General features: G+C 52.8%; 1 protein-coding gene across 1 annotated transcript; it reads right to left on the bottom strand.

The window, feature by feature from the left end:
* Positions 1-676: 676 nt before the first annotated feature.
* RGMA (repulsive guidance molecule BMP co-receptor a) lies at positions 677-25,673 on the bottom strand. Its single transcript, XM_030228560.2, has 4 exons — positions 25,459-25,673; positions 18,388-18,503; positions 6,097-6,608; positions 677-3,860 (listed from the first exon to the last, which is right to left on the bottom strand). Exons 1-4 carry the CDS (start codon positions 25,470-25,472, stop codon positions 3,165-3,167), a joined length of 1,338 nt encoding a protein of 445 aa, XP_030084420.2. The 5' UTR covers positions 25,473-25,673; the 3' UTR covers positions 677-3,164.
* Between the last annotated feature and the right edge of the window lie 1,408 nt (positions 25,674-27,081).

Genomic DNA, 27,081 nt, shown 5'->3' with positions numbered 1-27,081 from the left:
GGCTACAGCTGGGCTCTAGTGCAAGGAGTGGCAGAAGGAGTGGCATTTGACTCTTCCCAAACACTGCCAGTTCTTTGGGCTTTGCAGGAGGGGAAGGCCAGATGTCAATCACATCTCTGGTGCTGGGCATCACTGCAAATGCACCCAAATAATGAGTGTTTTGAGTGGGTGTTGGTGTCCCACCTGCCCTCAGCATTTCCCTGTCTCCGGCTGCTGTGACAATGAGTCCCTTCAGATTTCAGAAATGGAAAATTTAACAGGAAAAAAATGCAATTTCGTTTTTCCTCATTAGAGGGCAGCAACAAACCCAGCTGGGACAGGAGAGCTGCCCAACAAAAGGGAGGAATTACCTACTGGGATGTACACCCCAATCTGCTGTGGTGAGCAGGGGAGGAGAGGTGGCACCCACCTGGACTCCTTTGCTGCACATCTCCCTTCCCAGAGAGGCAAGGCTCTAATGGTTTACTAGCTATATTTTCACCCCCATCCCCATTTTAATTTTCTCATTTAGCTGTAGATAAATCAAACTCCAGAGTGAAATTCTCAGTAGGATTCAGGACAGAAATGAGCTGTCAGAGGGTCCTTCAGGTGGAAAAGAGATGCTTTGGAGTGAGTGCAGAAATGGGGCAACACCTCATCCTGAGTGGGGAACAGCACCAGGCAACACACGGGGAACAAAGCGAGACCCACTCATTTATTGTCAAAAAAACCTCAAACTTTACTTGTGTTTCTCTCAATAAATAATTTACAGTATTTACAGGTGGTGACACTCCTGTGGGTCTCAGCACAGGGAGGAGCTGGGGTGGCATTTTCAGCATGCCCCCCTTTGCCTATGGGTTTTTTTTTTGTTTTGTTTGTTTCCAAGTATTGGGTACTTCTTGGCCACACTTCACCTTTAACCAGAACTGGGTCAAACACAACCAAAATAAAGTGCTTCACTGTTTGCTTCTAAAACAGAGATACCCCAACCACCTCACACCATCAGCCACCACTGGAGCACCCACCTGGACAGAGGGAATGAGCCAAGACATAACCAGACTTTCCTTGGATGGAAACTGTACCTAAACCACAGCATGCCATCCTGTGGGGTGATTGTTTTATAGGAAGGGGAGCTCTTAAGGGAATTATTGACCTGTTGGCACACTGTGGCTGGGCCAGCTCAGGCAGCTTTCAAGCAGCACTGTGTGCTCAGAGGGAGGCTGTACACAGCTGCAATTAGCTGTGGGATAAACCTCTTCTTTGCCCAGAGAGAGATTTTAGGTTTTTAAAAGTGTGTTTTAAACTTCTAGGGAAGATAAAAATTTGTTTTCTCTAGAACAAAAGAAACAGAAAGTCCAAATCAGCCTGGCTGAGCATTAGTGCATTGGGAAATGAAACTGTCCAGTGCTGTGGTCCAGTGGCTGCTCACTTGAGCACCTCTAAACTGTGATATCCTCATTTCAAAATCTCCCTAAACAGCGTTGTCTGGGGCATCAGCAAACAAAGCAAGGAGCAAAGTAGTAAACACATCTTTTTGTTTCTTTTCTTTCCTTAAACATTTAAAAACCAATTACATCTTTTCATCTGTACAGTCACACGAGATCAATGCCAGGGCTCTATATATTAAAGAGACAATATAAATTACATCAATTGACACAAGTTTGCATTTCTCTGCTGCTTTACAAATGGAGCTCTAGAGCTGTAAGGACACAATGAATAGTCATGTTCAGTATTTACACCAGGTTGCCTCTTGGCACCAGTTCAGACTGCCAAACCAAGCCTGTTCCCACCTCTTTTGGTGCTAGCTTGTCTCATCACGCCCAGAGACCTCCCTTTTGAGAGCAGGAGGTGCCCCAAGTGTGACATGTGTTTTGGGGCTTGTTTCTGGGAACTTCCCCCTGAGGAAAGGTGGGGGAAACCCACCAGGAGGTCTTGAAGGCGCAGACCAAAGGTGGTCTTGATGTTTGTTCAGTGAGTGATGGGGTGAACCACAGAGGAACATGGAGTGGAGGAGATGGGCAGCACTACGTGGTGGGGGAAGGAGATTATGGATGGTTTCGAGGCAGGGAACAGACATCTGGAGGCAGCTGGGGGGGTCCTCTGCTGCATCCCGTCTCCTGGCTGAATTCTGACATTGCCCCATTTCTGATTCAAGCCCTAAAGGGCTTAAGGTGCAACTGGTCTGCAATGGGGTTGCAAGTCGCAGCCCCAGGATGGGGAGCAGAGCAGAGACCTAGCAGCAAAAAAAAGAGCACCATGCTCCTGCTCCATCCCAAGGCTGGGCCAGGCCGAGCCACAGGCAGGGAGGGGCTGGAGGGAGGTGCAGGTTGGGTCTCCCACTGAGCAGCCACCCTGCTGCCAGTTTTAGGGGACCAGAGAGCGAACGGTGTGAGGAACTCATCCAATGCTGGGCAGAAGTTGCAGAAACCGCTTGAATACTGGCCAGGTTTCTCCTCCTGCCATCAAGAGTCCACGCTGGGTCCAGGTAGAGACAAGGGAGACAGGAGTCAAACTACTGAGTGAATCAGCCAGGTGACCTGGCTAAAATAGGGGATGCCTTTGAATCACAAAAAATGCAGGCCAAGGCTTGAGGAACGTGTCCTCCTCCTTCCACCCAGAAGGTGCCTGGCACCAGCAGCCAAGCAAGTGTGGGATCATTGCCCACCATTTAGGCCCCTTGCACCACCTTCTGCAACAGCAGGGCTGTGAGCAGAGCAGGAAGAGCAGAGCCCAGCCCCAGTGAGCAGAACATCCTGCCCTGCTGTGCTGGTCCTGTCTCACTGCTCTGTGCCTTCCTCGTGGGCTCTCTCTCTGAAGACAAAGCCAAGTTCGCACACGCCAGTGTCACAGTCACTACGTGCACAGCTGGGACCAGGGGAGTGCTACAAGCAGAGTAGCTACAAGGGCTCCCCAGCACCCACGCGAATGGGAACAGAAGGAGGGGGAAGTGAGCGAGGTCCAGACAAGGTACAGTCCAGCAAAAACTCCTGACTGGTCCCACTGGCAGCACATTCCTCCCAGGCAAGAGCTGGGAAGGTGGAGGACTTGCACCAAGAGAGAGACTGAGTTGAGGACAACCCATGTGGCTCTGATGTCCAACCTCTTGTTTTTCAACACCTGCATCTCATCCCTGGTTGCCTCCTGCTCCCCATTCCCTTCTCTCCAAGGTGTGAAGGAGCAAACCTCTATAACAAGCACAACCAACACAAACACAGCAGTGCTACCCAGAGGGTGGGATACGTTCCCGTGGGCGCCGTGTTGCCCGGGCTCAGGACCCGTGTCCTTTCATAGAGGTGCAGCTTGTCTTTGTTGGAGTGAAGCATCTTCACGTCCTCAAAGGCATAGTAAGCAGCCAGCATGAAGTTGACATCCCCCGTGGTGAGGAGGTCAAAGACACAGGACTGGAAGTAGAGGTCCTCCACGGGCAGCTTCTCCCTGCACTTGGCCGTGGCCGTTTCGTAGGTGAAGGCCTCGGGTGGGGCGGGCAGGCTGGGCCCCTTCCGCCGGGCACGGCCCTCTGTGGCCTGAGCCGAGCGGATGGCCTGGAAGTCAATCTGCTGGCTGGCTGGGCAGCCACGGAGGCACAGGTAGAGGCCCTGACTGTCCCTGTCCTCCACGGCGTTGACCACCTCCTCCGGCATGCGCACGGCAAAGGTGAGGTAGCGGCCCACCTGCCTCACCACGATGGTGGTGCCGATGTACTTGGCCTGGATCTCGATGTGCTGGCCCGACACCTTCTCTGTGATCTTCAGGCTGTTGGCTCCGTGCTTGTCCCCTCCGTTCTTGGAGCCGTCGACAAAGGCGGCGGGGAGCTCGTCCATCTCCGCCTGGTACACTTTCTGATCCACACACTCCTGGAAGCTCTTGAAGATGATGGTGAGCTGTGGGGGAGGAGAGGAGGATGGTTACAGCCAGTGATGACCACCTGAGAACGCCCAGCAGTAGGGTGGGAGGTGGAAGTGCTCGATGCCCAGTCCAGGCAGGAGCATGACCTTCAGGCTCGTGGTCCTTCAACCTAAGAAGTGGCCCTGACTTTTAGCCCCCCAGACATGGTGATCCTGCTCCAGCCAAAGGGTGAGAACATTGTGAAGAGATCCAAGACCCAGAGGCTTGACTGAATGCACCACCTGGATCTGCCTGTTATCTCCAGGCCCAGCACAGGAGCTTCCTTGCAGCTGGAGCTGGGTGGAGTATCCCTGCTCACAGGCCTGTGGCAGCATGCCCGTGCATGCAGCACTGCCTTGCCTCCAGGGCTGGCAGATGGCAGCCGGGATGAGCCCTGACTCCCTTGGAGGCGGTGGAGCTTCTCTTCTGACTCCCATGACATTTACATCCCAAGGGCTGGACCAATTTGTTTCCCTAACCAATTGCAGACCAAGAGGATTTCTCCCATGGGCCCTCAAACACGTCCTGCTCCATCTCAACCCCACAGGCACACATGTGTTCAGCCTGCTCCAGTGGGATGGCCCTTCTGGGGGTGACTTCGGGGTGGCCTTGGCAGGGCTGGGGTAACGGCTGGACTCAATCTTAAAGAGGTTTTTTCCCAGCCTTAATGATTCTGTGATTCTATGACACAAATACAGCCCAACATGCCTCCTCAGCCCTGGCTGGGCTCAAACACAGGCCCCTTCCAGAGGGAGGATCTCACAGTGCTTGCTCTTCCCTTGCTGGCCTGGTTTTTGGAGGGAAGACCTGGGGAAAAAAATGAGTAGAATCTGCCTGTACAAACAGCACAAACTACATTTCCTCTTTCAGCTCTTGCAGAGTTGCTCTTGCACCTTTCTGCCCATGAGGGAGAAGTGGCAAAGAGGACCTCCTGCCACGTGGGCCCCATGAAGGGGGAGACTGAGACCTGGCCAGAGTGGGGTGGGGCTGGAGAAGAGAGCAGAGAACACGAAGAGCCCCAAGGATTGAGTGCTCCCATGGTTTCCAGCAGCACAGTGCCCACAGCAGTGCTTCCCACAGCTCACACTGCAGGTCTCATGACTAATCCCTCCTCACCACAAGCCTGTGAGGCAGATAAGAAGAGAAAAGGCTCAATTAAGATGGTGATCCTGAGATCCCAGCAGATCCTGGGAGATCCTTAAGGACCACTTTCTTCAAGCCAGCCTTCTTTGCAACCTTCAGCAGGTTTTGATGTGTTTTAGCAGGTAAGGACATCAGAGTATCATTAAGTATCTTTTCGGGGGTTTATCTGGGACAGGTCAGAACCTCACTGCCAGTTCCAGCTCAGGATAAAGGGGTGACATCCAGAGCAGAGAAGCAGCGCCTGTCCTTAACGTGCTTCTCTCCTCTCCCCACACACAGGGAAAAGCAGAACTCCCAGCCATGGTGGGACAGGACATTTTCCAAAAGCAAGAGGATGCCTCCTGCTGAGTCTCCCTTTTTCTTTCGCACAAAAAGTGCCCTGCTAGCTTTAGAGCTTTTGCACAAGGGGCAGCACACCAGTTCCTCAGCTCCAGGTCCCTCCTGAAGCTGAGGCTGTGACACACAAATCCTGCTGTATCACAGCAGCACATTTTCCCTTGGGCTCCCTGTGTTTGCCTTGTACCTTCAGGATGTTTATTTAGTCTGTCAAAGCACCTCCAGAACAGACTGTTCCCCACAATATGTCTTGACTTGGCTGCAAACCACAGAGACAATTACAAGCCTGGGCAGAGGGGAAGGCAGTGTGAGGAGCTCAGCTCCCTCCAGGCTTTTCCTGTGAGCTGGAGCCTCCCTGGAGGGCAGTCCTGGAGTTTGTTTGGGCTTTGGGGGTCCCCTAAGAGGTGCCAGCATTATTCCTGATCTGGCTGTTCACAGCAATCCCAAGGTGGGAGTCCTCTTAATTTGCAATACCTGGCTTGGCCATGAAGGCCCGCTGAGGTGCAGCACCTCAGCCTGCTCGCTGTGACAGGGCTGGATGTGCTCAACAAGAACCACATTTCAGCGAAGGCTGGGGACAAAAAAAGGATGGACATCTGATATTTAGGGCCTAACATGCAAATTCAGAAGAGCTCATGCTCTGTCTTACCCTCCCCAAGGAGATGTGGAAACGGGGGAAGACACAGAGGAAAGGCAGGCTGCTCTGAAGCCTCTCTGCCCTCGCCCACCTCTGCCCAGGGGGACAAGGCTCACCTTGCTGGTGGCAGTGGCCGAGGAGCCAGGCAGCACCGGCGTGTTGGTGACCTGCACATTCAGGTAGTTATTGTCTATGAGCGGCCAAGCCCCCTGCACCTTGCAGGTCTGGAAAGTGTCCGTGAAAGTCCTGAGGTGGGGGTCCCCAAAGAGCCCGCAGTGGGTGTAATTGGGGGCGGCCGAGTGCTTGTGGAAGCTCTTCTCGTAGTGGCAGATCTCGGGGCTGTCGGAGCGCTCCTGGCTGTCCCCGGGGGGCAATGTCCGGAGGCGGGGCTGGGACGTGGGGCCATCCTTGGAGCAGTTGTGCTGCACCATGAGATCGTCTATGCCATGCACGGCCGAGTGGTAGGCCAGGTCTCCCCTGCAGGTGCGGGCGGTGCGGCGCGTGCAGTGCGCGTAGGCCCGCAGCGCCGTGCAGAACTCGGGCGCCTCCTCCGCGCCCAGGTGGTGCGAGCCCGACGTGGCCGCCCAGAACTCAGAGTTGCACTTGAGGATCTTGCATGGAGATGTCACTGCGGGAGGGCAGAACACAAGGGGGGTCAGTGCTGGCTTACCCAACTCCAGCCCGTCCAGAGGCCGCGTCCTCCTCCCGCTGCCCAAACTCATGACACCGGCCCGGCCGCGTGACGGGGCCTCGCTCACCAGACATGACCCTCTCACATGACCCAACTCTCATGCATCAAAGCCAAAGAAACCAACAGGATCTGCCCCAATTGAAGCCAAAAAGGGAAAGAACATCCAGCCTTTAGATGAATGATCATGGGGGGAAACCATGGTGTGGAAGAATGGGATATATTCATAAGCAGTGATGAGGGAGGACCATTAATGCAATGGGGTTTCTAATGCCCTTTTCAGGTTTGACATTCTAAGCTCTGTGCTGCTTGAGTTACTGGGCACTGTGTCCAAACTGATCTCTACCAACACAAAGCTCCCTTCCTTTTCCTCCTTTATGGGCTTGGGAAAACAGAGCAGCATCACAAGCACCGTGCCCATGTTAGAGCAGGACCAATGCCACGACCCACCCTGCAGCACAGCCAGAGGCCATCCACCATCACCAGCGCCACAGCAGTGACACTGCAACGCTCGTCCCTGAGCCTCTGTAAAGAAACAGGAACCAAAAAAACTCTTTCTTGACATCTGTGTGGCTCTGCCCAGCCCTGGGAGCCCGTTCCCCACCACGGCCCGCTGAGAGAGAACAAGAGGTGGAGGAGAAAAACCGGCACAGCAGGTGCAGGGATGCCAGCGAGCCCCCGCCTTGACTTCCCTTCCCACCCGCCGTGTGCTGCCCAGGCGGAGGCGAAGCCAGTGGCTGCAGGGCCTTTGCCGGGCTCAGCCGCAGCCCTGGTGCTTCCTGGCAAGGCAGAGGAAGGCAAAGAAAATTCAGATCCTGTTTCTTTCCCCCACATACAACGTCTGCTCCCTGGGGCAGTGTGGCTTCCCTGGAGCAGACTTGAAAGCAGCTGTGCGAAAAGCACATGGCCATCGCTGAATGTCGCAGACGCTGCTCTGCCCCTGCCAATTTGGAGTCTTGCTGGGTGAACCCAGGCTCACACTACTTAAAGTTCATGGCATTTTCCTTCCTCTCCTCTTAATCGACCCCCTCAGAGTGCTTGGAAACAGGATGGGTTCAGGCAGAAAAGGCAGCAGGAGGAGGAGAAGACAAGCCTCACCATTTCCAGATGCTTTCATGGTGCCTTTTGCAGGCATACCCATATATTCCTGTCTTGAGGCTTGTTTAGAAGGAGCTTGGCAGGGCATCCGTGCCAAAAGTATCTCAGATTTGTTTAGAAAGAAAGTTACAAAACCCAGTATTGTTTCAGGGAAAACAGTATGTTTGAGTTTTAAACATCACAGTGCTGGAAACCTAAACAGAGTTGGTGCTGGAAAATCAGAAAGGGAGACTTAAGACTATAAAACACTGAGCAGTTCGGCTGTGAGAAACAAGCCAGTCTCCTCTCTGTTTTGAAGAAGACTGAAGTGCAAATAGGAAATGGTGACAGGTTCCTCACAGTTTTAAAATTCATGTTTAATAAACTCAGATGCTAGCAACAGCACCGAGAACCTGGGAGCTGTTTGGTCTTGGCAGCATCCCACTTAAACCTGCAAGAAGCTCTGTGGAAAGCCTTTAACTCATCATTGACCAGAGGTGACTCAACAACAAGGCTCTGATCTTGGACATGGGCTCATGTTTCTGCTAAGTCTTCTGCATGCAGGGGTCAAATTTAAAGATATTTATTATTTCACATCCCTCTCTTGTTCATCCCAGGAGTGTTGTTTTCCATGACTGTCATAATGGAAGGCGGGAGTCAAAACAGCATGCAGGAGTGTGGCCAGTGCCACCGCTGCTGGTTATCCCAAACCCTTGTGGCATTAGGCAATTGAAGTCATTGCTCTCCTAGTTATTATGCTAATGTACAGCTTGAGGATGCCTTGGGGTTCCATGTGGCAGAAGGTGCTGTCACTGCAGCCTGACCTGCCCGCACAGCCCCAGGAGAAGCTGGAGGACACATCCCTGGACACACAGGAGCTGCACACCCCACAGCTGAGCAAGGCACCAGGATGCACTACACAAAGCATCCCACCCCAGGAGCAGCATGGAGTCCTGGCTGCAGCACTTTGCCTGCTCCAGCCATTCAGCTGCTGCATAGAGAGGATTTTTTTCGTAGGAACAAACCCACTGTCTCTTGCTCTTTAAGGACTTTCTTCACTTGCTTGGATGAGGAGATGCTGCCTAGGGACAGAGAGGGCCCTGCTGAACAGCCCCACAAACACCCAGTGCTGGGCACATCCTGCTGCTGAGCATCCCCCACTGCTGCTCTGCCTGGGGTCACACATGACTTTATAAGGTCCTGAATTAAAAAATCCCAACCACAGGGAGGGCAGGGAAGCCCATCTCCTTCCTCCCTGCGCCTGAAGGGGGAGCGTTCAGCTCTGCGATGTTATCGCTGCACTTTTGGCACCGATCCCCTTCTGGCTGTTTCGCTCAGGGCCCCATATAAGGCCAGATCTCCCAGTCCAGGTGCCCTGGCGCTGTGTGAGCAGAGCCTGTGTGTGCCTGGCCTTTCCATGGACACTTCCCCAGCCACCCTCATGGCAAATCCCTCATGCTGCTGGGGAGGGAGCACAGCTGACAAAGGCTGTGGAGGAAAGCAAACACGACCCTCACCCCTCCCAAGCAGCCTTGCCTCGTCCCCTTTGGCAGCAGCTTTGGCACAGTGGTGAAGGCTCATTTGTACCCTGGCCAAGAAACGATGTTTATTCAATTTCGCATAATCTATTTTCCATCGACTCACAATGGTTCTGTTTTTCAACCACAGATGACTTAGCATGGAAACAAATCCCTCTCAAGCAGGAACCCAGCAAGGCTCTCCTGGGATCTGTGAGACATCCCCAGGTCTGGGTGATTTCTCGTCCATGGCAGAGCAGCCTTCACCTCACACACAGGTGGCTTCAACCCCTCCGAGCCACCTCCCAACCCTCCCCATGATCTTCTTTCAAGGCCTTGGTGCCACTCAAACCAGAGAACAAAATTTCCTTTGTTATCTTGAAACCGACAGTTTCAGAAAGCTAAAGCCAGAAAAACATCAGAAAACCACCTGGACTAGGACAGCCCCCTCCCATATCCTCCATCTGCTCAGGGACACTTCCCGTAAGGTCTGTACCCACTGAAAAGCCACCCAGTTCCTGGGCAGGCTGCTTCAGGAGTTTATCACCTTTACAAAACGCGGGTCTTGGTTCTAAGTGGATTTTATCTGACTTCATTGTAAGGACATAAAAAGAACCAGCGATTTTCTCCAAAGCAGTAAAAGGTCCGTTAGTGACGAGTGTGTTTCCCACAAAGATATTTACACACTGCAATCAAGTCCCTTGTCAATCCTCCAGATAAGCTAAACGGTTTGCACTTTTAAGTTCTCGCTGGAAGGTGTTTGCCCAGCCCCACCATCAGATCTCCCTCCAGCAGCCTTGTTTCCTGCACAACCTGCCACCCCCACAGGACAGGGGATAAAGACATGCTCACAACTCTCCCGAGGTCAGCCCTTTAACCAGGACATCGCACTGAGCAGGCAATGAATGAATTGTGACCTTTTCCTGAGCTCCTGGTTTGGAAAGCCCTGGTTCTCCATTCAACAACATCCCATGGACCACCAAACGCACTCAGGGCTCTGGGGTATCAGATGCCCTCATCATCAGTACACTGCATTACCTGATGACAAATTAAGTGTTCAAACATATGCACACATCTAACTTTAACAGCATTTAATTATCAGTGCCCCCCTATTCTCCCTTCAGTGGGTGTCAAGGAACCTGGATTTCATTTATCCAAATCAGGCTCTTACAGAAAACTAGCACAAAACCAACATTTCATCTGTTCCCCTGTAATTCCTGTAACAAAGAGAATTACTGGAAATTAATTTCTGTAAGCAAAAGCCAATTCTTTTAAGACTCTTGAATGCACATTCACCAGACCTGTTAATTTTAAAGTGTTCACTGCTAAGCAATGTTTTTTAATATCCTCTTGGTTCCTAACGGGCTGGAATGTATTTCATCACCCACATGTGATGCAAATACATCATCCCGCGTTTTTCCAAATACATGGATTGAAGTGTAGATGTGCAAGCCTCACACATGCAGTAAAGGGCCTTTTTGGAGAACACAGTAAAACGTAATTACCTTTGGCCTCAGATCTGAGCACCCAGACTTAGGCTCCTAAACACATATTTATTTAAGTAATCTAAATAAATATATTTATGCTGACACCTCAATAGGAAAGGCACGATTCTCCAAGGTGCTAAATACCAGCAACATCTGCCAGCTTCAAGGAGATGTGGGCTGCTCTGCTCACAGGCAGACAGCAGTCACCACCAACATGAAAGCAAACCCAAAAGTGTTAAAAAAAAAAAAAAATCATCACATTGCTCCTTAAAAACCCCGCAGAAGGGACTGCTTCCAGCAAGGTATCAGGAGTCCCAAGCAAAAACTGAGGGAATGAACACTGTGCTTCATACCCAGCCCCTTGTGCTGCTCCTGTCCCAGGGGGTGTCCCCATGAGCCATTCCTCACAGTGGCTATGCTGGATCCACACCCTGATGCCCATGAGGGCTGTGAGATTAGATACAAAGAAGGAATTTTTTTACAATTAGGGCGCTGAGACACTGGCACAGGTTGCTCAGAGAGGTGGTGGGTACCCCATCCCCGGAGACAATTGAAGAAGTCCCTGCCCAGGGAAGGGGGGTTGGACGGGGTGACCTTTAAAGGCCCTTCCAACCCAAATCATTGTGTGATTCTATTTTATGACACGGATCAGCCGGCGCCTTGTCACACCAGGGAGAGAAAGGAGCGATTCGGTGCAGCCCTGATGGATGGGATGTCACGGGCAGGGACAGCTCTCCCGCACCCCACGGGGCACCATGGGGCGAGCAAGACCCAAGGGCCACCTGACCCAAGCCTGGTGAAAGGATTTGTGCGGGAAGGCAGCGCCGGGCTCTTCCAGCGACCTCCTTTGAACTGTTAATCAAGCACAATCTTGCAGAATAATAGCCTGGTTATTATTGCCTTGTTTGCATAACAAAGAGGCCCAATAAAACTGATTTGACTGTGCTCAGAGGGGGTGTGAAAGATCAGCCCTGAGAAAAGAGCTGTAGGAATGCAGCAAACTGCTCCAAAGCCTCAACCCAGGAAGAAAGACAATGCAATTTGCCATCAAGAAAAGCCCAATAGACCAATAAATTACCCATGTGCAAAGGGATTAGATCAGGTTTCAGTTGCACTGAAGCGGGGGGAGGACCAGGAGGAGGGGACTGAAGGAGAAAAATAAACCTGACTCTCTTAAAGAGCTGGGGCTCATATTTTGCAGGGGTGCGCGTCGGGAGGTTGGCTCGGAGGGGCCGCCTTCCACGCTGGGGCCGGGGTTATGTGCTCATTTCCACCGGCAAAAGCAGCAAAGGCACTAAAACCAGGCTACTTTGTGTACGATGAAGTGATTCTAGATGTACCCCAGAGCACACCTCAAACCATGCAACTTCCTTTAACGCAGTCCTTGTCTTGCTCCAGAGGATGCTGGGGGAAGGAGAAACCAGCTCCTTGAAATCAGAAGAGGGACACAGAAGGATTTTTCTCGTATCAGGCCGTGTCAATCACTAAATCATCTGGAGGACCTGCCATGGCCACCTCCTTTCTGTCCTCAGCACCGAGTTCACGGCCCCCCATCTCTCCTCTGCAGGCATCACAGAGACACAGGGCAAGTACAGGCAGGAAACCAGCAGAGTCAGTGTCTTCACCAGCTCCAGCACAAACTGCTGCCTGCCGCTGAAGGAGCCCTTGATCGCTGCTGTCACTTAGTCAGCTCTTTTGGCTCCAGACTCAGCTTACGGCTGACCCGGCATGCTCCGCGCCAGCCAAGGCGGCTCTCTCCCCAGCCGCCAGCCAGCACTGCTCCTCCAGGTGAGCATCCATGTGCAGGGAGAAGGGTGACCAGGCACCATGGGAGAGGGAACCACCCATGGAACTGCCAGCCAGGGCTGTGTTGCTCTGAGGACTACCAGCAAACCTTGGGGAGTTCAGTAGGCACGATGGGCTGAGAGGGGGAACCAGCGCAACAGACAAGGCAGCAACAGAGTCACAGACTTTGTTCTTGAATCTTCCTCCTGGGATTTGGGCCTTAGTGCTGTCTTTCCCACAGCTGTTCAGCTTTTGCCTGGTCAGAGGAAATGGTGCCGGTGGGTGGTTCAGAAGATGCAGGTTTTACCCCTCCACGAGCTGGTGGATGGAGGATGAGCAGGGAGGGAAGCGATAAAGCAGTGATCTCTGACTCTTCCTCTGCAGAAGGGCACTAACAAAGCTGGCTCTCCAGCAGCACAGCATGCTGCAGGCTAGGAAGCCATTCTGGGGCTGCACACCTGACTTTCCCCGTTGGGAGTGCATCCAGACACTTTCACCAACAGTTCCCAAGAGCTGGTAAATCTCCTCAGGCAAATGGTCCAGTTTAGAGATGAGGACACTGAAGGATGTTAAGGCTTTCACCCAAGATGAGTACCGTGGGAAGAGGTGAATTTGGACTTCCATGCCATACATGAAGCATCACCCTCACCTTCCTCCTCAGCCACTCTTATCCCCATCCCTCTGGAGCAGCGGTCCCTGGATAAGGTCACCTCTGCCAGCCACCCCCACCGCCGAGTGTTTCAGGTTTCCAGCAGACATCTCTCTCCCCACGCCAAAGCTGCTTTCCCAGGGTGCCTTTGAAGGCAGCGCTGCCACCCACCAGTGCCCGGGGGCCCCCCAGGTGTGGCAGCGGGTCCCTCGCCCTCCTCCCCCTCGCCCTGGCCGCGGCAGGGCTGGCAGGGAAACGCTTTCTGCTCACAGGTGTGGATTCCCTCTAGGAATAATCATCCCCGCTGTGCTCTTGTGAAATTTCAACCCTTCAAACGCAGAGGTAAATGAGATACAAAACGAAGAGATGGAGAAAAGCCTGGAGCACATAAATCTGGATGAGGCAAATTTATACAATTAGATGTCTGCCAAAAAATTGCGGCATCTCAATCGGAGGCGTTGGCTTGCGCAGGGCGTGGGGTGGCAGCTGCCCGGCTGGAAGGCAGCAGCCCCACAAGCCCATCAAGACACCTGACTGATGCTGGAGCCCCACCTGGGGATGCAGGGGACCCTGTGGATCCGTTCCTGCAGGCTGGGCTCCCACCCAGCACCAGATTCCCTCCCCATTGCTCATACCTCATGGAAGCCACAGAATCTGTTCATCTTTCACGGCCACAGACCTTCAGAGGTTTATTTATTTTTAAATGCTGGCTCTCCTGGACTCAGGTTTTAATTTTATGAAGAAAAAGTAACTTTCTAACTGGAATCCACTCCCCCAGTCCCACTGCTCCCCCACTCGTATCCTAGCACAGTGATGCTTTCTCATCACTGTGGGCTGGCAAAGTTTGGAGTCATGTCCTGCCACATGCCCTTGTCACTTCAGAAAGGGCCAGCTGGAGTGTGTCACACAGCAAGAGAAAAAGGTAGCTTGTCCAAAACCCAAAATGCCATAGATCATTACTAAGGCTTTGGGGACCAAAGTCAACAGCTGTCCAGGAAGGAGAGGAAACCAAGGGAGGAGAAAATTCTTTGGCCTCAAGTGAAGCTTGCTCTCTGCCTGACCCATAAAACCTGTACGTCAGGGACAGCTCTGCTTGCTGGAACTGAATGGCCAAACACTTCTGGGTGCTCATGTAGTGCAAAGTGGGACTCGACACCCTTCTGAAGGACCTGCTACCCCTGCAGCTGTGGGGACATGAGACCCTGGCCACCCCACACACCACGGCCAGGCCATCAGACAGAGCGGCTCAGTCTGCGCCTACCAGGGCTGCGTGTGTCAGAGCCAGCTTGTTCTCTGCAGTGAGAGCCCGATGACTTCATCAAGGGGATGGCATCTGGTTTTGCAGTTGGCTATAATTCAATTCTCCCCCTTGCTGCAGGAATTTCAGCTGGTGGAGCAGTGATTTACTCAGCCAGGCTGCACTTGAGTGCAAAGCAATCTTGAGGCTACAATCGAACGCACTGTTATTTTGAGAGCTCACAGACAAGGGAATAAATATCCTCTTCTTTTCATCTTTTCATCCCAGTAGCTGCCAAGTGCAGCCTACAGAGCTTTTTAAAGGCATTTAGGAGCTCTCCTCTAACAAGTGCACTCTGGATGCTGTGCACGGTCAGGCAGGACCTTGCCTTGCACAGCTCATTCCTGATCTGTGGCATAAGGATGTGATTTTCAAGGGCAGACACAGGCCAGGGCACTCCCTCACCTGCCCACCACAGCTGCATCTCCATGCAACCCCCATTTTCCCCAAAACCCCTTCTCCGTCACCCCAGCACACATCACTCCTGGATTCCAGAAGCCCTGAGCTCATCCCAGCCCTCTTCAAGCCACCTGGGTCCCTGAGGCTCTTTTGGTCCTGGCTTCCTACACTCCCCCTTACTCCAAGTCTGGTGTCTGCTCCAACAGGAAAAGCAAATCAGACCAAATCAAACTCATCCAGATGGATCAAAAGCCCTCATCTTTGACCTCTTTCGCTGTCTCACCAACACTTATCCCTTGGGAGAAGTAGGCTTGGCTGTGGGATCCCCTGAAGGGCTAACAGGCTGAGGAGGGGATTGCTTGGGCCACACACTGCCACACCAGAGCCTACGGATGCTTTATGGGATGTGCCCATCAGGGAGCCAGAAGAGAGACCACAAAACTCATTGTCACTGGGGCCGCAGCCTGGCTCTCCAGGGACAGCAGGTCAGGGCAGAGCCCAAGAAGAGCCCCCAGGTCAGGAAGTTTTTATGGTTGCCCAGCCCTGTGAGTACTTTCATGTGCACATCCGACTCAGCACAGCTGTCCAGGCCACAGAGAAAGAAGCCTCCACTGTTCCCATGATAAACCCAAAGCCACTCTTAACATTGCCTTGTGCCCAGTAACCAGGGGCCAGGAATTCCACGATTTTCTGGGGAAAAAAAGCAGCATATCCACCCCATCTACAACAAAAACAAGGCACCTCCTTCCAGCCCCACAACATGCCTTGCTGGTAATGGCAGAGAACTCCCTGTTCCAAGTACGAGACCAGCTCCAAGCTTGCAACAAAACAGGGAAGCCAAAATATTTCCAGGTTTACGTTTGAATCCCTCCCTTCTTCTCTGCCTTGACAACATCCCGCACAGGCGCGTTCCTCCCCTGCCTCCACCTTCCCCAGGATGGGCTCCATGTTCACAGCACTGTGGGGGTTATTTTAGCCTCTAAACCATCTCAATTTTGCCTTAATGATGCCATCACCTTCCTGCTGCTGAGACAAAAGCCATTTATTGACTACTCTGATAAACGTCCAGTTGGGTTGGATCCTTATCTGGAATCCACTGTGCTGCCTGGATGGACCAAGAGCAGGAAACTCCAAATTTTTAGGGAGCAGAAGTGCATTACAGCCAAAACAGCCAAGCTGGAAACAAACAGGGAAAGCCAAAGCAAACCTGAGCCTGCCACACCTGGGGCAAAAACACCCAGGGCCAGATTCTGGAAGTACACAAGGATTTGCAAGAAAACTAAGCACAGCCTGTACTGGGAGGCACAGGTTTGATTCACCCAGGAGATCAGGGTCTCAGCTGGGAGAGCACCCATGAGCATCCAACACTGGGACTTGGCACAAGCTTCAAGGAGAATTTCTGCCAAGGAAACTGTGAGCCAGTGCTCTGCCCAGACCTCCTTCCCCAGCTGCCTCACGGTCACCCTGACCTACGGCCAGAGCACCCAGCCCAAGGGCACTGGATGGTGGGGGCTGCCCAGGAGGCAGCAGGGGGAAGCCATCAGTATGAGAGCAGCACAAGTGGGAATCCAGCCCGGGCTGCAAGCGTAGGGGGGGGTAGGCAAATAAATAAATAGGGCAGGACTCGGCGAGGCACTGATCTGACACGCCGAGCGCCCGCTTGGGCAGCCTCCAGCGGCCCTGCTCACCTGGGGCTCCCAGGAGGGCTGCGAAGCCTCCTTGGTGCTGGGAACCCACAAATTCCCAGGAAGCATAGAGAAAAAAGGGCAAAAGGATATGGCAGGGAATAAATCCCCCTTTTTCACTACCTTTCCACCCACAAAGCTTTCAAAAAAGCCCCCAGCCTGCTCGCAGCCCACGGCACGGGGAGCCCCGTCTCCGCCTGCGCCCCGCTCCCGCGGGCTCTGGATCGCCTCGTTCTGCCAGTTCTTTGCACCTTATTTGACTGCTGAAGGGAGAATCAAACAAAGCAGCCAGCCAGATCTCCTATCAAGTTCTTTCTTGCACCGTAAATCTCACAGCCTCGACGCTTTGCAACTCAACCGCTCCAAAAAGGGCGTTAAGCAACACATACGGGAGCAGCTCCAGAGTTTCTAGAAAAAAACAACCAGGGGGTTCAGCTTTCAGCCTGCTGCGAAGTTTTATGGGAAGAGTGGGGTCCAGAGAGACACCTCAGTGCTAAGGGCAGCGCTGAAAAGGTCTTCCTGGAAGAGGGCGAAGAGGGCAAAGATGGGAGGAAGGGCGTAAAGCAGTTATTTATTTATTTCCTACATGTGTGTGCAAGACTACTTCACCTACGGTTATGCAAAAGAAAGGCAGAGGCGATTTTAAAATTAATTTTTTTCTTTTTTAAATGAAAGTTTTACTAAAGCAAAAAGGGAGAAAGAAAAACTCTAAGGCTTGAATCTCCCTTTCTCCCTCCTGCTTTCTCTCAATTTTTCCCCCCCTTGCAAGTGAAAAAAAAAAGAAAAAAAAAAAAAGAGGTAAAGAAACTGGAGAGTTTTGGAAGGAACAAATCCGCCTCTGTGGACTGGGTTTCCCCTCCCCCAACAAAAACAAGCACTCAGGGCTTGAAGGAATTTGCAGGCAGAGATCTGCCAAAAACATTGTGAAAAACTATGGGGGATTCATTGGAAACAGATGGCGTTTTCAGCTGTAATTCTGAAATTCTCCCCTTTTCTGACACAATACAAACATCGGGGCCGGGGGCGGCGGGGGGGCCGAGCCCCGCGGCGGGTGCGAGCGGCTGGCCCGGGGGTGCCGATGCTCGCGGGACCATTTGGTTGCCATCCCGCCCTCGGACAGCACAACAGCTCCCGGCCCAGCCAGGGCAAGTTTTCCAAGCAAACGAGGCTGCTGAGCCCCCAGAGCCGTGCGGCGGTGAAGGAGAAGGGGCGGCCGCCCGGAGCGCCCGCGCATCCCCCACCCGCCCGCCCAGGTGCGCCCCGCGGCCGCGCTCCCCCCGCCGGGGCCGTGCGACCCCCGGGCCCCCAGCGACCCCAGATCACACCGCAAGGACACCCCGAGCCCCTCCGAGACCCCTCCTCGGCTCTGCCCTCCGCGGGGGCTCGGAGCGTGGAGCACACCGCTCTGACGGCAGAAATTTCGGATGGGGGTGTTCATACGTGGGTCACCCCACCAGGGTCCCCCCTTCCTTTCGCGGCACCCGGGAAGGGCAGAGCAAGGTAACCTGGCGCTGTCAGGAACACCTCCTCCCGGCTGCCTTCGCCGCTTTGATTTCCACCATCTCCTTCCTTGTGGGATGAGGAGCGGGGAGACAAAGAAGATGAGGTCAAGGAGAAACACCCACCGCAACTGCTTGGGGAACGGGGAATTGGGGGTGCACGCACCAAAACCGAGCCCCACTTGCTTATTTTAAACATGTGGCAAACTGCTGCTAGGAGAGGGAGAGGGAAAGAGGCCCAGGGACAGGGGAACGGGGGCGGCGATCCAAGGGCTGCCAGAAACACAAGGAAAAAGTCTGCAAAATAAAGAGGCTGTTTCTTACCTGAAGGGAAGATGCAGAGAAAGACAGGGAGGATTTGGAAAAGTCCCAGGGCTGTGGATCCTGCCCCTCTCCCCATACCCATCCATCCAGCTCGAGCTTTAACCACTATCCTCTCCCTGGAAGAAGAGTTTAAAAAGGAAAAAAAAAAAAAAAAAAAAAAAAAAAAGGAGAAGGGGAGGGAGGAAGAGGGGAGGGGAAAAAAAGGGAAAAATAAATCAATCGAAAGAACTTGGGGGGAAAAATGAAATCAAATGCCCCGCACGCGGAGCACGGCAGGCACGGGCGGCCCCAGCTCCGGGCTCTGCACTGAAAGATTACACAGACTTTTTTCTCCTTCTTCTCCTCCTCCTTCTCTCCGTCCCCTCCCATTACAACCCAGCCCCAGCCATCAATCATCCCGCTGCCTCCCAATGCCTGCATCCTCCGCTGCGCCTCCTCCTCCGAGCGCGCCCGCCTCCCCGGCCATGCTGCGGGAAGGGGCGGGAGCGGTAGCGGCCATGGGAGCCAGCCGGGGAGGAGAGGGGAGAAAGAGCCGGGGAGAGCTCAGAGAGGGGGTCGGAGATGGGAATGGAGCCGCCAAGCTCTGCCGTGCCCCCCGTGAAGGGGGTGGCGGTGGTCTCACGCAGGATGGGTAACGGGAAGGGCTCTTGATGTGTGCCAGCATCGCAGCTCGGTGGCAGTTTGGGAGAGGGGCTTCCTCCCACCCCATCGGGTATCAGCACACATTGTGCCTTCCCTGCCCCTCTCCCATGGGCCTACCAAGAGTCCTTTGATCCAAAGAACAAGGTAACCTGGTCCTGCGATCCTGGGCCCAAAAACTAAGCAGTTTGGGGTAAAGGGGCTGTCGTACAGCAGAGGAGGGAAACTGAGGCAGGGAGGCTTTAAGCAGCTGCTGCAGGGTAGGGGTTATGATGGCGACACTGAGGTCTCCAGCTTGCTGCGGGATGGTGTTCCCCCAGCACATGGAGCTCCTCCGTGTCTTCCCAGCCCTGGCACTGTGGAAGGTGAGAGTTTCACAACAGTTCCAGGTCATTCACCCGCACCTGCACTGACAGCGGTGAAGTAACCCCAGGTGACTCAGAAACATTAAGTCTCATAGATCCTTATCATTAGACTGGCACTCCTTACATAGGGGCACGGCTGTCAGGTACCCAAATCCAGCTGCCAGCCCACCAAGGACCCATGGAGATGAATAACAATATCTAAACTCACTCAGGACAGCCACCACTGCCTCCTCTGCACCACTAGCCCACTTACAGACCTGGATGTTCACTGGGTGAAAGTCTCACCAATTGTGTTGGTAGAGTTGTCAAAGGGTCTCACTTTTAAGCCTCCCTTAGAGACCCTCTGGGCAGTCCCAAGCAGGCACCAACCCTGGGAGAGCCCTGCCTGCTCACAGACCATCAGATGAAACAGCAGTTTGGAGCACACAGGCGTTTTCCTGCTGGGTTTCAAGATCCTGCTCTTTTCTTCCTCCTGCCATGCCACAGCGTGTGGAGGTGAGCAGATTGGATCTGCATCCCCACCATCCCAGGGGTCTGTGCCACCCATGAGAGGGCTAGGCTGGGAGGAAGGCATCCACTGAGCTTGGATCTCTTAAAATTTTCCCTTGAGGGATGTTTTAGCCACAGTGAACTAAGACCGCTTCTGAATGAGGGTGCTCATGAGTGTAGGCTTTAATGACTTCCCTGTTTTGGATCATTAGCTCTCCTTTGATGGCGTGTTCCCTTGCCATCCAGATGTTTCATCTCCTTTCTTTTGGGGTTCTTATCAAAGAATAAAAGGATGCTGGTTTTTTTACACCACCCTTCTCCCAGCTCTGTAAGACCATGCGTCTTCCCTCCTGCAGGTTGGCATCGGCTGGGATACTCCTTGACATTTCTTCTAATTATTCTTGGAAACCTCCTCTTCTAGCTCATAAACATCCTTAAGGATGTTTTTTTGAGTGACTGTGGCTTAAAGTCTCTAATAAGAGTTTGTGATCTCCTTCCTGTCATGGATTGAATCTGTGATCCAGTACAGCAAATATCCCATAGAAGAAGGAAGAGGAGATGGGAATAAATATCCAAGAAGCAAAGATATCTTTTAACACCTATCTATTTCTCCATGAGGGGAGTGAGCCCCCATGCCTCCAAATGAAGGAGGAGCTTCTCTGGGGCTTTATCCAGGCTGCCACAGGAATTAAAACACTTCAGCTTTTCCATCTGGGACCCAGATGGGATCCAAAAATCCTGTGGCCTTGCCTGCCTAACAGAATATCTGCCTTGGTCCTGCTGGTCCTAGAGCTGTGCTCAGATGGTGTCCACTAAAGTCAGAGGGAGCTCTGTGTGCAGAGGAGCTGCCAGAGTGGGCAGAGCTGGGCAGGAGATGAAAGCTGGCAGGCCGGATCCAGACCTGTAGCAGAGGCAGTGTGGGAGGAACGCCGACTCGAAGCACCTCTTTGTGGGGGATGTCAAACAGGGGCAAATATGTCCAAACCCTGCCAGCTGCTCCTACCACCCAAGAAGAAATGCCTGCTGATGGGATGTGTAGGCAGCTGGAGCTGGAAGGGGCCTAGGGGGAGGAGAGAGAGGGTCTGTGAGCTGGGGAGAGCCCAGGAAAGGGGGAGGAGATCCAGGGGATGGGGTTCCAGACCTCAAATCCCTTCCTCTTGCTCCCACCTTCTCCTCTTGCAATGCGACTTTTGCTTTTATTTCAAAAGAAAAAAAACATAATTTCTGCTGTTATCCTGGCTGATGACATCTAACACGATCTGTTTAACTAAAAAAACCCATCTGAATTACGAACTTTTAAAACCCAGCTGTTAAATAGCTGCTGCGAGGCTGCTTTGATGGTTTGACCTAAAGCACCACTTTGGTATTGCTGTTTTGGGGCAGGCTGACACATTGCAACGATAGCCTGGAATCCAGTCTGAGGCATTACAGTTAAAATAAGACCCTTGATGGAAATTCTGCCTTTGGTGTAGGGAAAACTGTGCTGCCATAAAGCAACGGTCGGATGCCCCTGGCTCCAGTTTGTAAAAACTTCTCCTTGATTTTGCTCCGTTGCATCATGCATTGCAAATGGGATTGCTGTTCTTGGCACTGATCAAAGCAGCGGATTTCGCTGGAGAAAACAACAGATGTGTCCAAACCGTAACTTCGGGGAGGAAAAGGCCCCAAATAAGGTGTGTTTCTGAAATCCTGCTCCCCCTTACACGTTTTTGAAAAAAACTTCACCTTTCTGTTTAGCTGAATCAATGCTCTGGACTTTAAATCGCCTACTGAATCAGAGGCTGTGTGAAATTGGGATCTGTGTCCTGCTTTATGGGGATATCTAGGCTTGGAAATGCGGAGCTACTGCGTTTCCCCCAACTTCTTTCCTTCTCAAAGCCCATCCAGGACTCCCTGTTCAGGCAGGGTTGAGCCCGATGCTCCTTGCAAACAGAATGTGGGAAACCACCCACCACTGACATGCAACCACGGCAGCAGCTCAGCTCCGGGGCACAGGCACCTCCGTGGTCATCTGCACGTTGTTCCTGTGTTTGGTGTCACTGTGGAGGGGGAACATGCAAATCACAGCCTTCTCCGAGGTATTTGCAGGAGTCACAGTTCCCATGGGACACTCAGCTGGGCTGAACTTTCCTTTTCTCTGCCCTGAGCGGCTGTGGGCTTCAGTGGGGCTGAGTGAATGTGGCTGATTTGAACCCAGAGGTTTGCAGATGAGGGCTGCCCTTACAGCCTTCCTAATGGAATCATTCACTACCTGTAATTATATGGCTAAAATAGTAAACATGGGTATTTCTGAGGGCTGCAACTAGTAGTTAGAGGAGTGGATGTCGGGGCTCCTGGTCTGCTCCTGACTCTCCCATGAACTTTCTGTGTGGCCACTTTTCACACCACTATCTCCACACTCCTGCTCTGCCTCAGGACATGGTGTTAACTCATGGCTTGTCTGGGATAAGCCGTAATCACTCCTGCAGGAAGCTAATCCTGAAATGCTCTGCAGGGATATGTGTGTGTTTGGGGTGAGCAGCAAAAAGCAAGCTGCTCCTTAAAGGAGGAAGAAAGGAAGTTTGGAACGGAAACCCCCAAGTTGTTGCCTGGAGAGGTTTGACAACTGATCCCAAAATGTTTGTGAAAATAAAAGCTAACATTTGTGCTGAATAATTCCCTTCCTAAAGAAAAAAAGCCTCTGAATAAGAAGAACCAAAAATACCCCAACAACTTTATGCACTAAAAGCCACCTCTGATATCTGCAATTAAATTTAAAGACCTTCCTTTTACTCATCATTCCAAGCTGCCAAATACCCATCCAAACTCCCTTCCCTAGCAATATTTCCTTGCAGGTAGAGCAGGAAAATGTCCCCCTGAGATCTCCTCAGTGCCCTGCACTGAACTTTGGCATCAGCTGGATGGGGCAGGCAGAGGGGATGGCACAGAGCTGGGCTTTGAAGAGCAACCCACTCCTGTGCAGCAAAGTGCAGAGAGGAGTTTGTTGGTTTATCTAAACCCTCCTTCCCACAGCTGCCCCTTGAACATCAGCCTCACCAACGTGGCTGTGTAAAAGAGGCCAGTTGTGAAAGGTGGAAAAAAAAATACAGCTTTGTGCCACCAGTAAATGAAATGTAAGAACTCTTTGTTGATCTGCATCCTTGCATCTGCAGATTAACTGATTATCAGCAACCCCCACTGAAGTCACAGTGGGTAACCTTCTCCCCTAAAATTGCCTGTTTCAAGCCCACAGCCATAAAAATCACCTCTAAATGCTGAAAAACAGCCAGGCTGCATAAGGGGAAGGGAAGATAGGCTGGTGGAAAACTTCCAGTCTCACCCATGACAGAAAGCAAAACAAGCAGGGATATTTTAAGACAAATAGAGTTCATTACATGGACTTTTTTTTTGGACTTGTTAACACTCATTTGTGTCTCTCCCTTTCCCTCACTTGCAAAGCCCTGGGGGAGCGAGGCCTAATTTCTACACATGGGAACATGTAACCATCCCTTGTGTTTGGAGGGCTGGCTGGAATTCACCATCTGTATATTTCATTCTCTGCAGGGAGCTGGTCTGCCTGGCCCAGTCTCCTTTTTGGGGTAGATATCAAGCAATATCTCTGTAGTCTATCTTCACTTCTGGTCTCCCCTCTAAGCAAAAATAGAGGATGGGCTGGGAGGTTCCCTAGAGCAAGTTCAAATGGCCAAATGTCAGCTCAGCAGAAAAGATGGCTAAGTCTGAACTACCAAAAAATGATCAGATTCATAGAATAACAGAATGGCTGGAGTTGGAAGGGGCCCTAAAGATCATCTAGTTCTGATTCCCCTGCCATGGGCAGAGAGACCAGAAGAATCGCAGAGAACTGGGTGCTTATCAGCAGAGACAGAAGCCAGTCTGTGTGATGGGACAGTCTTTCTCTGCTGCTTTTAAAAGCTCCTGACATATTGAGAAAGTGCAAACATAGCTCACTAATTTCCCTCCTCTGACTGACAGGTCAGCTAAGGACATCTCCTCAATCCTATTTAAAGGTGGGAGATGGCATCGAGTGTTTGCAAGCCTACATCTGCAGCCCTTTGAGCAAGGGCTGTTTGAAGGATCCTCTGGAAAAAGCTCTGTGAAACCCAATCAGCCTTGCCAAGTCTCCTTCTGTCAATTTGCAGCAGCAGTGGCCAGAAATACAACCCAACACTGGATGCCTTTCCTGCATTCTCAGTTGTGAGACACTGAGTGACAGTGACCTCAGCTGATTTAAAACTTTGTCCTGAATATCTGAGAATAAGACATTCCTTCTTATAGGGGGAAAAAACCCTAAACCCAAACAACTTTAACCCAGCACTTCTGTGGGTATTTTGGCAAACGAAAATGGGAGGTTTTGTGAAGAGGGAGCATCTTGGAGTTGGCACCAGGAGTCCTCCCGGGCATGCCTGGCTCAGGGCTGGGCTGGGCTGGGTTAGGGTTGGGCTGGGATTAAGGCTGGGACTGGGGCTGGGGTTTGAGCTGAGACTAAGGCAGGGTTGGAGCTGAGCTGGGACTGGGGTGAACTGGGTTGGTACTGGGCTGGACTGGGATTGGGCTGGGCCGGGGCTGCGGCCCCACTGGGTGGTGCTGTTATCCCTGCGCCGCCTGCAAAAGTATCCAGTTTATAAAATAAATGCAATCCAACGCCGCCTTAAACCACATGACATAACAGCAGCTTTCGAGCTCCCATTAAAATCTCAATTTGGGGAAATTGATTCTACCTCTGAGCAATTGCGATGCAATTACTCCAACAGGCAGCAATCAAGAATCACATCAAAACAACACCAAACTTTCATCTCCTGCCTCACAACCACCACCACAACAAAAAGCACCTGTCTTGCAAACGCAGCCCGGTTTCCATAAATATATGTAATTTTTAGGAAGGGCAACGTGCATGTCCCAGACTGGAAGCTTGGACATGGGCTGCTCTTCCTGGTGCGTTTGAACTGTCCTGTCTGGGGGCTTTATTCTGTCCCCTCCCCGTCTCTTGGAAGAGGTTTTGGGCTATTTACGGGCTCAGGACATCAGGAACGAAGTCGCTCTCGCTGCCCTGCCACACTCCAGCTGCCCATCCTCTCCCTGCGCACAGATGTGCCCGTCCCAGCCGTGTCCCACATCTGTCCAGCTGTCACCCCCCGCCTTCCTCCCCTCGGGGCTCGTAAACCCCCCAAGCACTTCGGAACCAGGGGAGTTCAGGGAGAGCTTTGCGTCCCCGCTCCGGTCTCGATAACCGCGATCAGCCCCGGGATGAGCAATCCGAGTGAAAGGGGGAAATATTGGGGAGGATGTTTACAGTTCTCATCAGTGGTCTGCAAGGAATTACTCGACTGACTTAGCGCAGCAGGGAGCAGCTTTAGTGGCAACCATCAGAAGGGAGGATAAATGAATAACCTCATGCATGCCAGCTAGCGCCGAGCCGGGCAGGCAGCGCTGGGCAGGGGAAGCGGGAAGAATCCAGGTTCCTTATAAAAACGGCCGGGAAAGGGGGAGCCAGGAGGGGACCGGGAGCCTCAACAGGTCCGGAGGAGGAAGGGCCATGCAGGGAGCCGGGGGACATGCGGCCGGGGGGGCCCCCGCTTACCTTGGCGGCCGCATCAGCCTCTCCAGCCCCGCGGGGGTCGGTGCAGGCAGCGGCGGCTTTTTTTGGTATTCTTTTTTCCAGGAGGGGTAAATAAAACAAAAATAAAAAACTAAATAAAATAAACCCCAAACGAAATAAAATAGTAAAATCCCCCAAGGGTCGAAGTGGGGGTGGCGGGGGGGTGGAGGCCGAGGGGCGCGGGCAGCCCCCCGCCCTGCGGGCAGCCCCGGCGGGGTGCAGGCGGCCTCGCTCAGCGGGACGCGGGGAGCCGCATCGCCCTCCCGGAGCATGTGAGAGGCAGCGGAGGAGATAGAGCCCAGATAGGGAGGTCCCCTCCCTCCTCCCTCCTTCCCTTCTCCCTCCTCCCTCCTTCCCTCCGCACACGCTGAGCAGCGTCGTTCGCAAGGAGCGGCGGAGGGAGGGAGGGAGGGAGGGGCAGCCCCGGCCCCGCGAATGGGGGGCTGGGGGTCTCCGCTGCAACACCCCCGACCCCCAGCACCCCCTCTCCGTGTGCAGGCAGACAGGGCTGGGGGACGTGGAGCAGGTTTTTTGGGTTTTCCCGGAGTGGTCGGGATGCTCCACCTGCAGCAGGACGGGATGAAGGGGAGGTGGGATTTGGGGGTCACCCCTCTCTCCAGCCCCTGGGGTATGTGTAGGTGCTGAGAGCATCTTTACATTGATGGGGGATGGTGACAAAGACTGGGATTGGGGGCGGGAGGAGGACCCTCAGCAGAACTGTGCAGTGGGGAAGGGATGGAGACCCCAGGCTGCCCTCAGAGCATCTCAGTGGAGTTGCCCACCCCAGCTGCCCTAGCACCCAGCATTGCCGAGAGCTGGGCAGTGTGGCAGCTCACCCTCAAGTCTCCCCAGCACTCCTGGTGAGAGGCCTGTGGGGGCTGGTTTTGGCAGGCACGGGTACCAGGGTGATGGGAAAGCTCTGGGTGCCGGGCTGTGCCAACCCGAGTGTCAGACACACAATTAATTACTGCAGCCCCAGAGTCACAAACACTAAATATGCTGTCACCGTAGCGCGTGGATAATAGCAGCTCTTTGCAAAGTGTTTCTTTCTCCCCTTTCTCCTCTGTGTGCAAGAGACAACGACTGCAGAGAGCACACAGCAGCTCTCCACTGCTTGATTAAGTCAGCAGTGAAGACAAAATGTGCCTGTACAGCTCAGGCTTAAGGAGGGATTTGAGTGTGTGTAAGGTACAAATTAGAAAATGGATGTGATTTAATCACAACAAATCTAAACAGCCCTGCTACAAAAACCTTGCCATCAAAGAGGGCTTTCTCTTAAATGTGGGCACAGTGAGTGTATAGTCCTGACAAAGGAACAACGTGTTTGGGGATGAGTTATTAAAGCAGGAACAGAGAGAAGACTGGGGAAAGCCTGATGTATACCAGATAAGTTATCAGTTATAGAAGGAACGGCTTCCTTCCGTAATAATTATTTGCAAATCAGTCCTCAGTTCTGGATACTCTGGTGTCTGGACACCACAGCAGAGACAGAGCAGCTTCTGTCAGGCTTGGGATGCTGCACAGACAGGAAACCAGGCACAGACCCTGCCTGGGAGAAGGTAAACTGCTTGTTCAGAGGAGCCCAAGTGAATGCAGCAGACAAAG

This window comes from Serinus canaria, chromosome 10 (genome assembly GCF_022539315.1).
Source record: "Serinus canaria isolate serCan28SL12 chromosome 10, serCan2020, whole genome shotgun sequence".
NCBI lineage: Eukaryota > Metazoa > Chordata > Aves > Passeriformes > Fringillidae > Serinus > Serinus canaria.
Note: the sequence above shows the minus strand (reverse complement) of the source record. Positions and strands in the feature narration are given on the sequence as shown.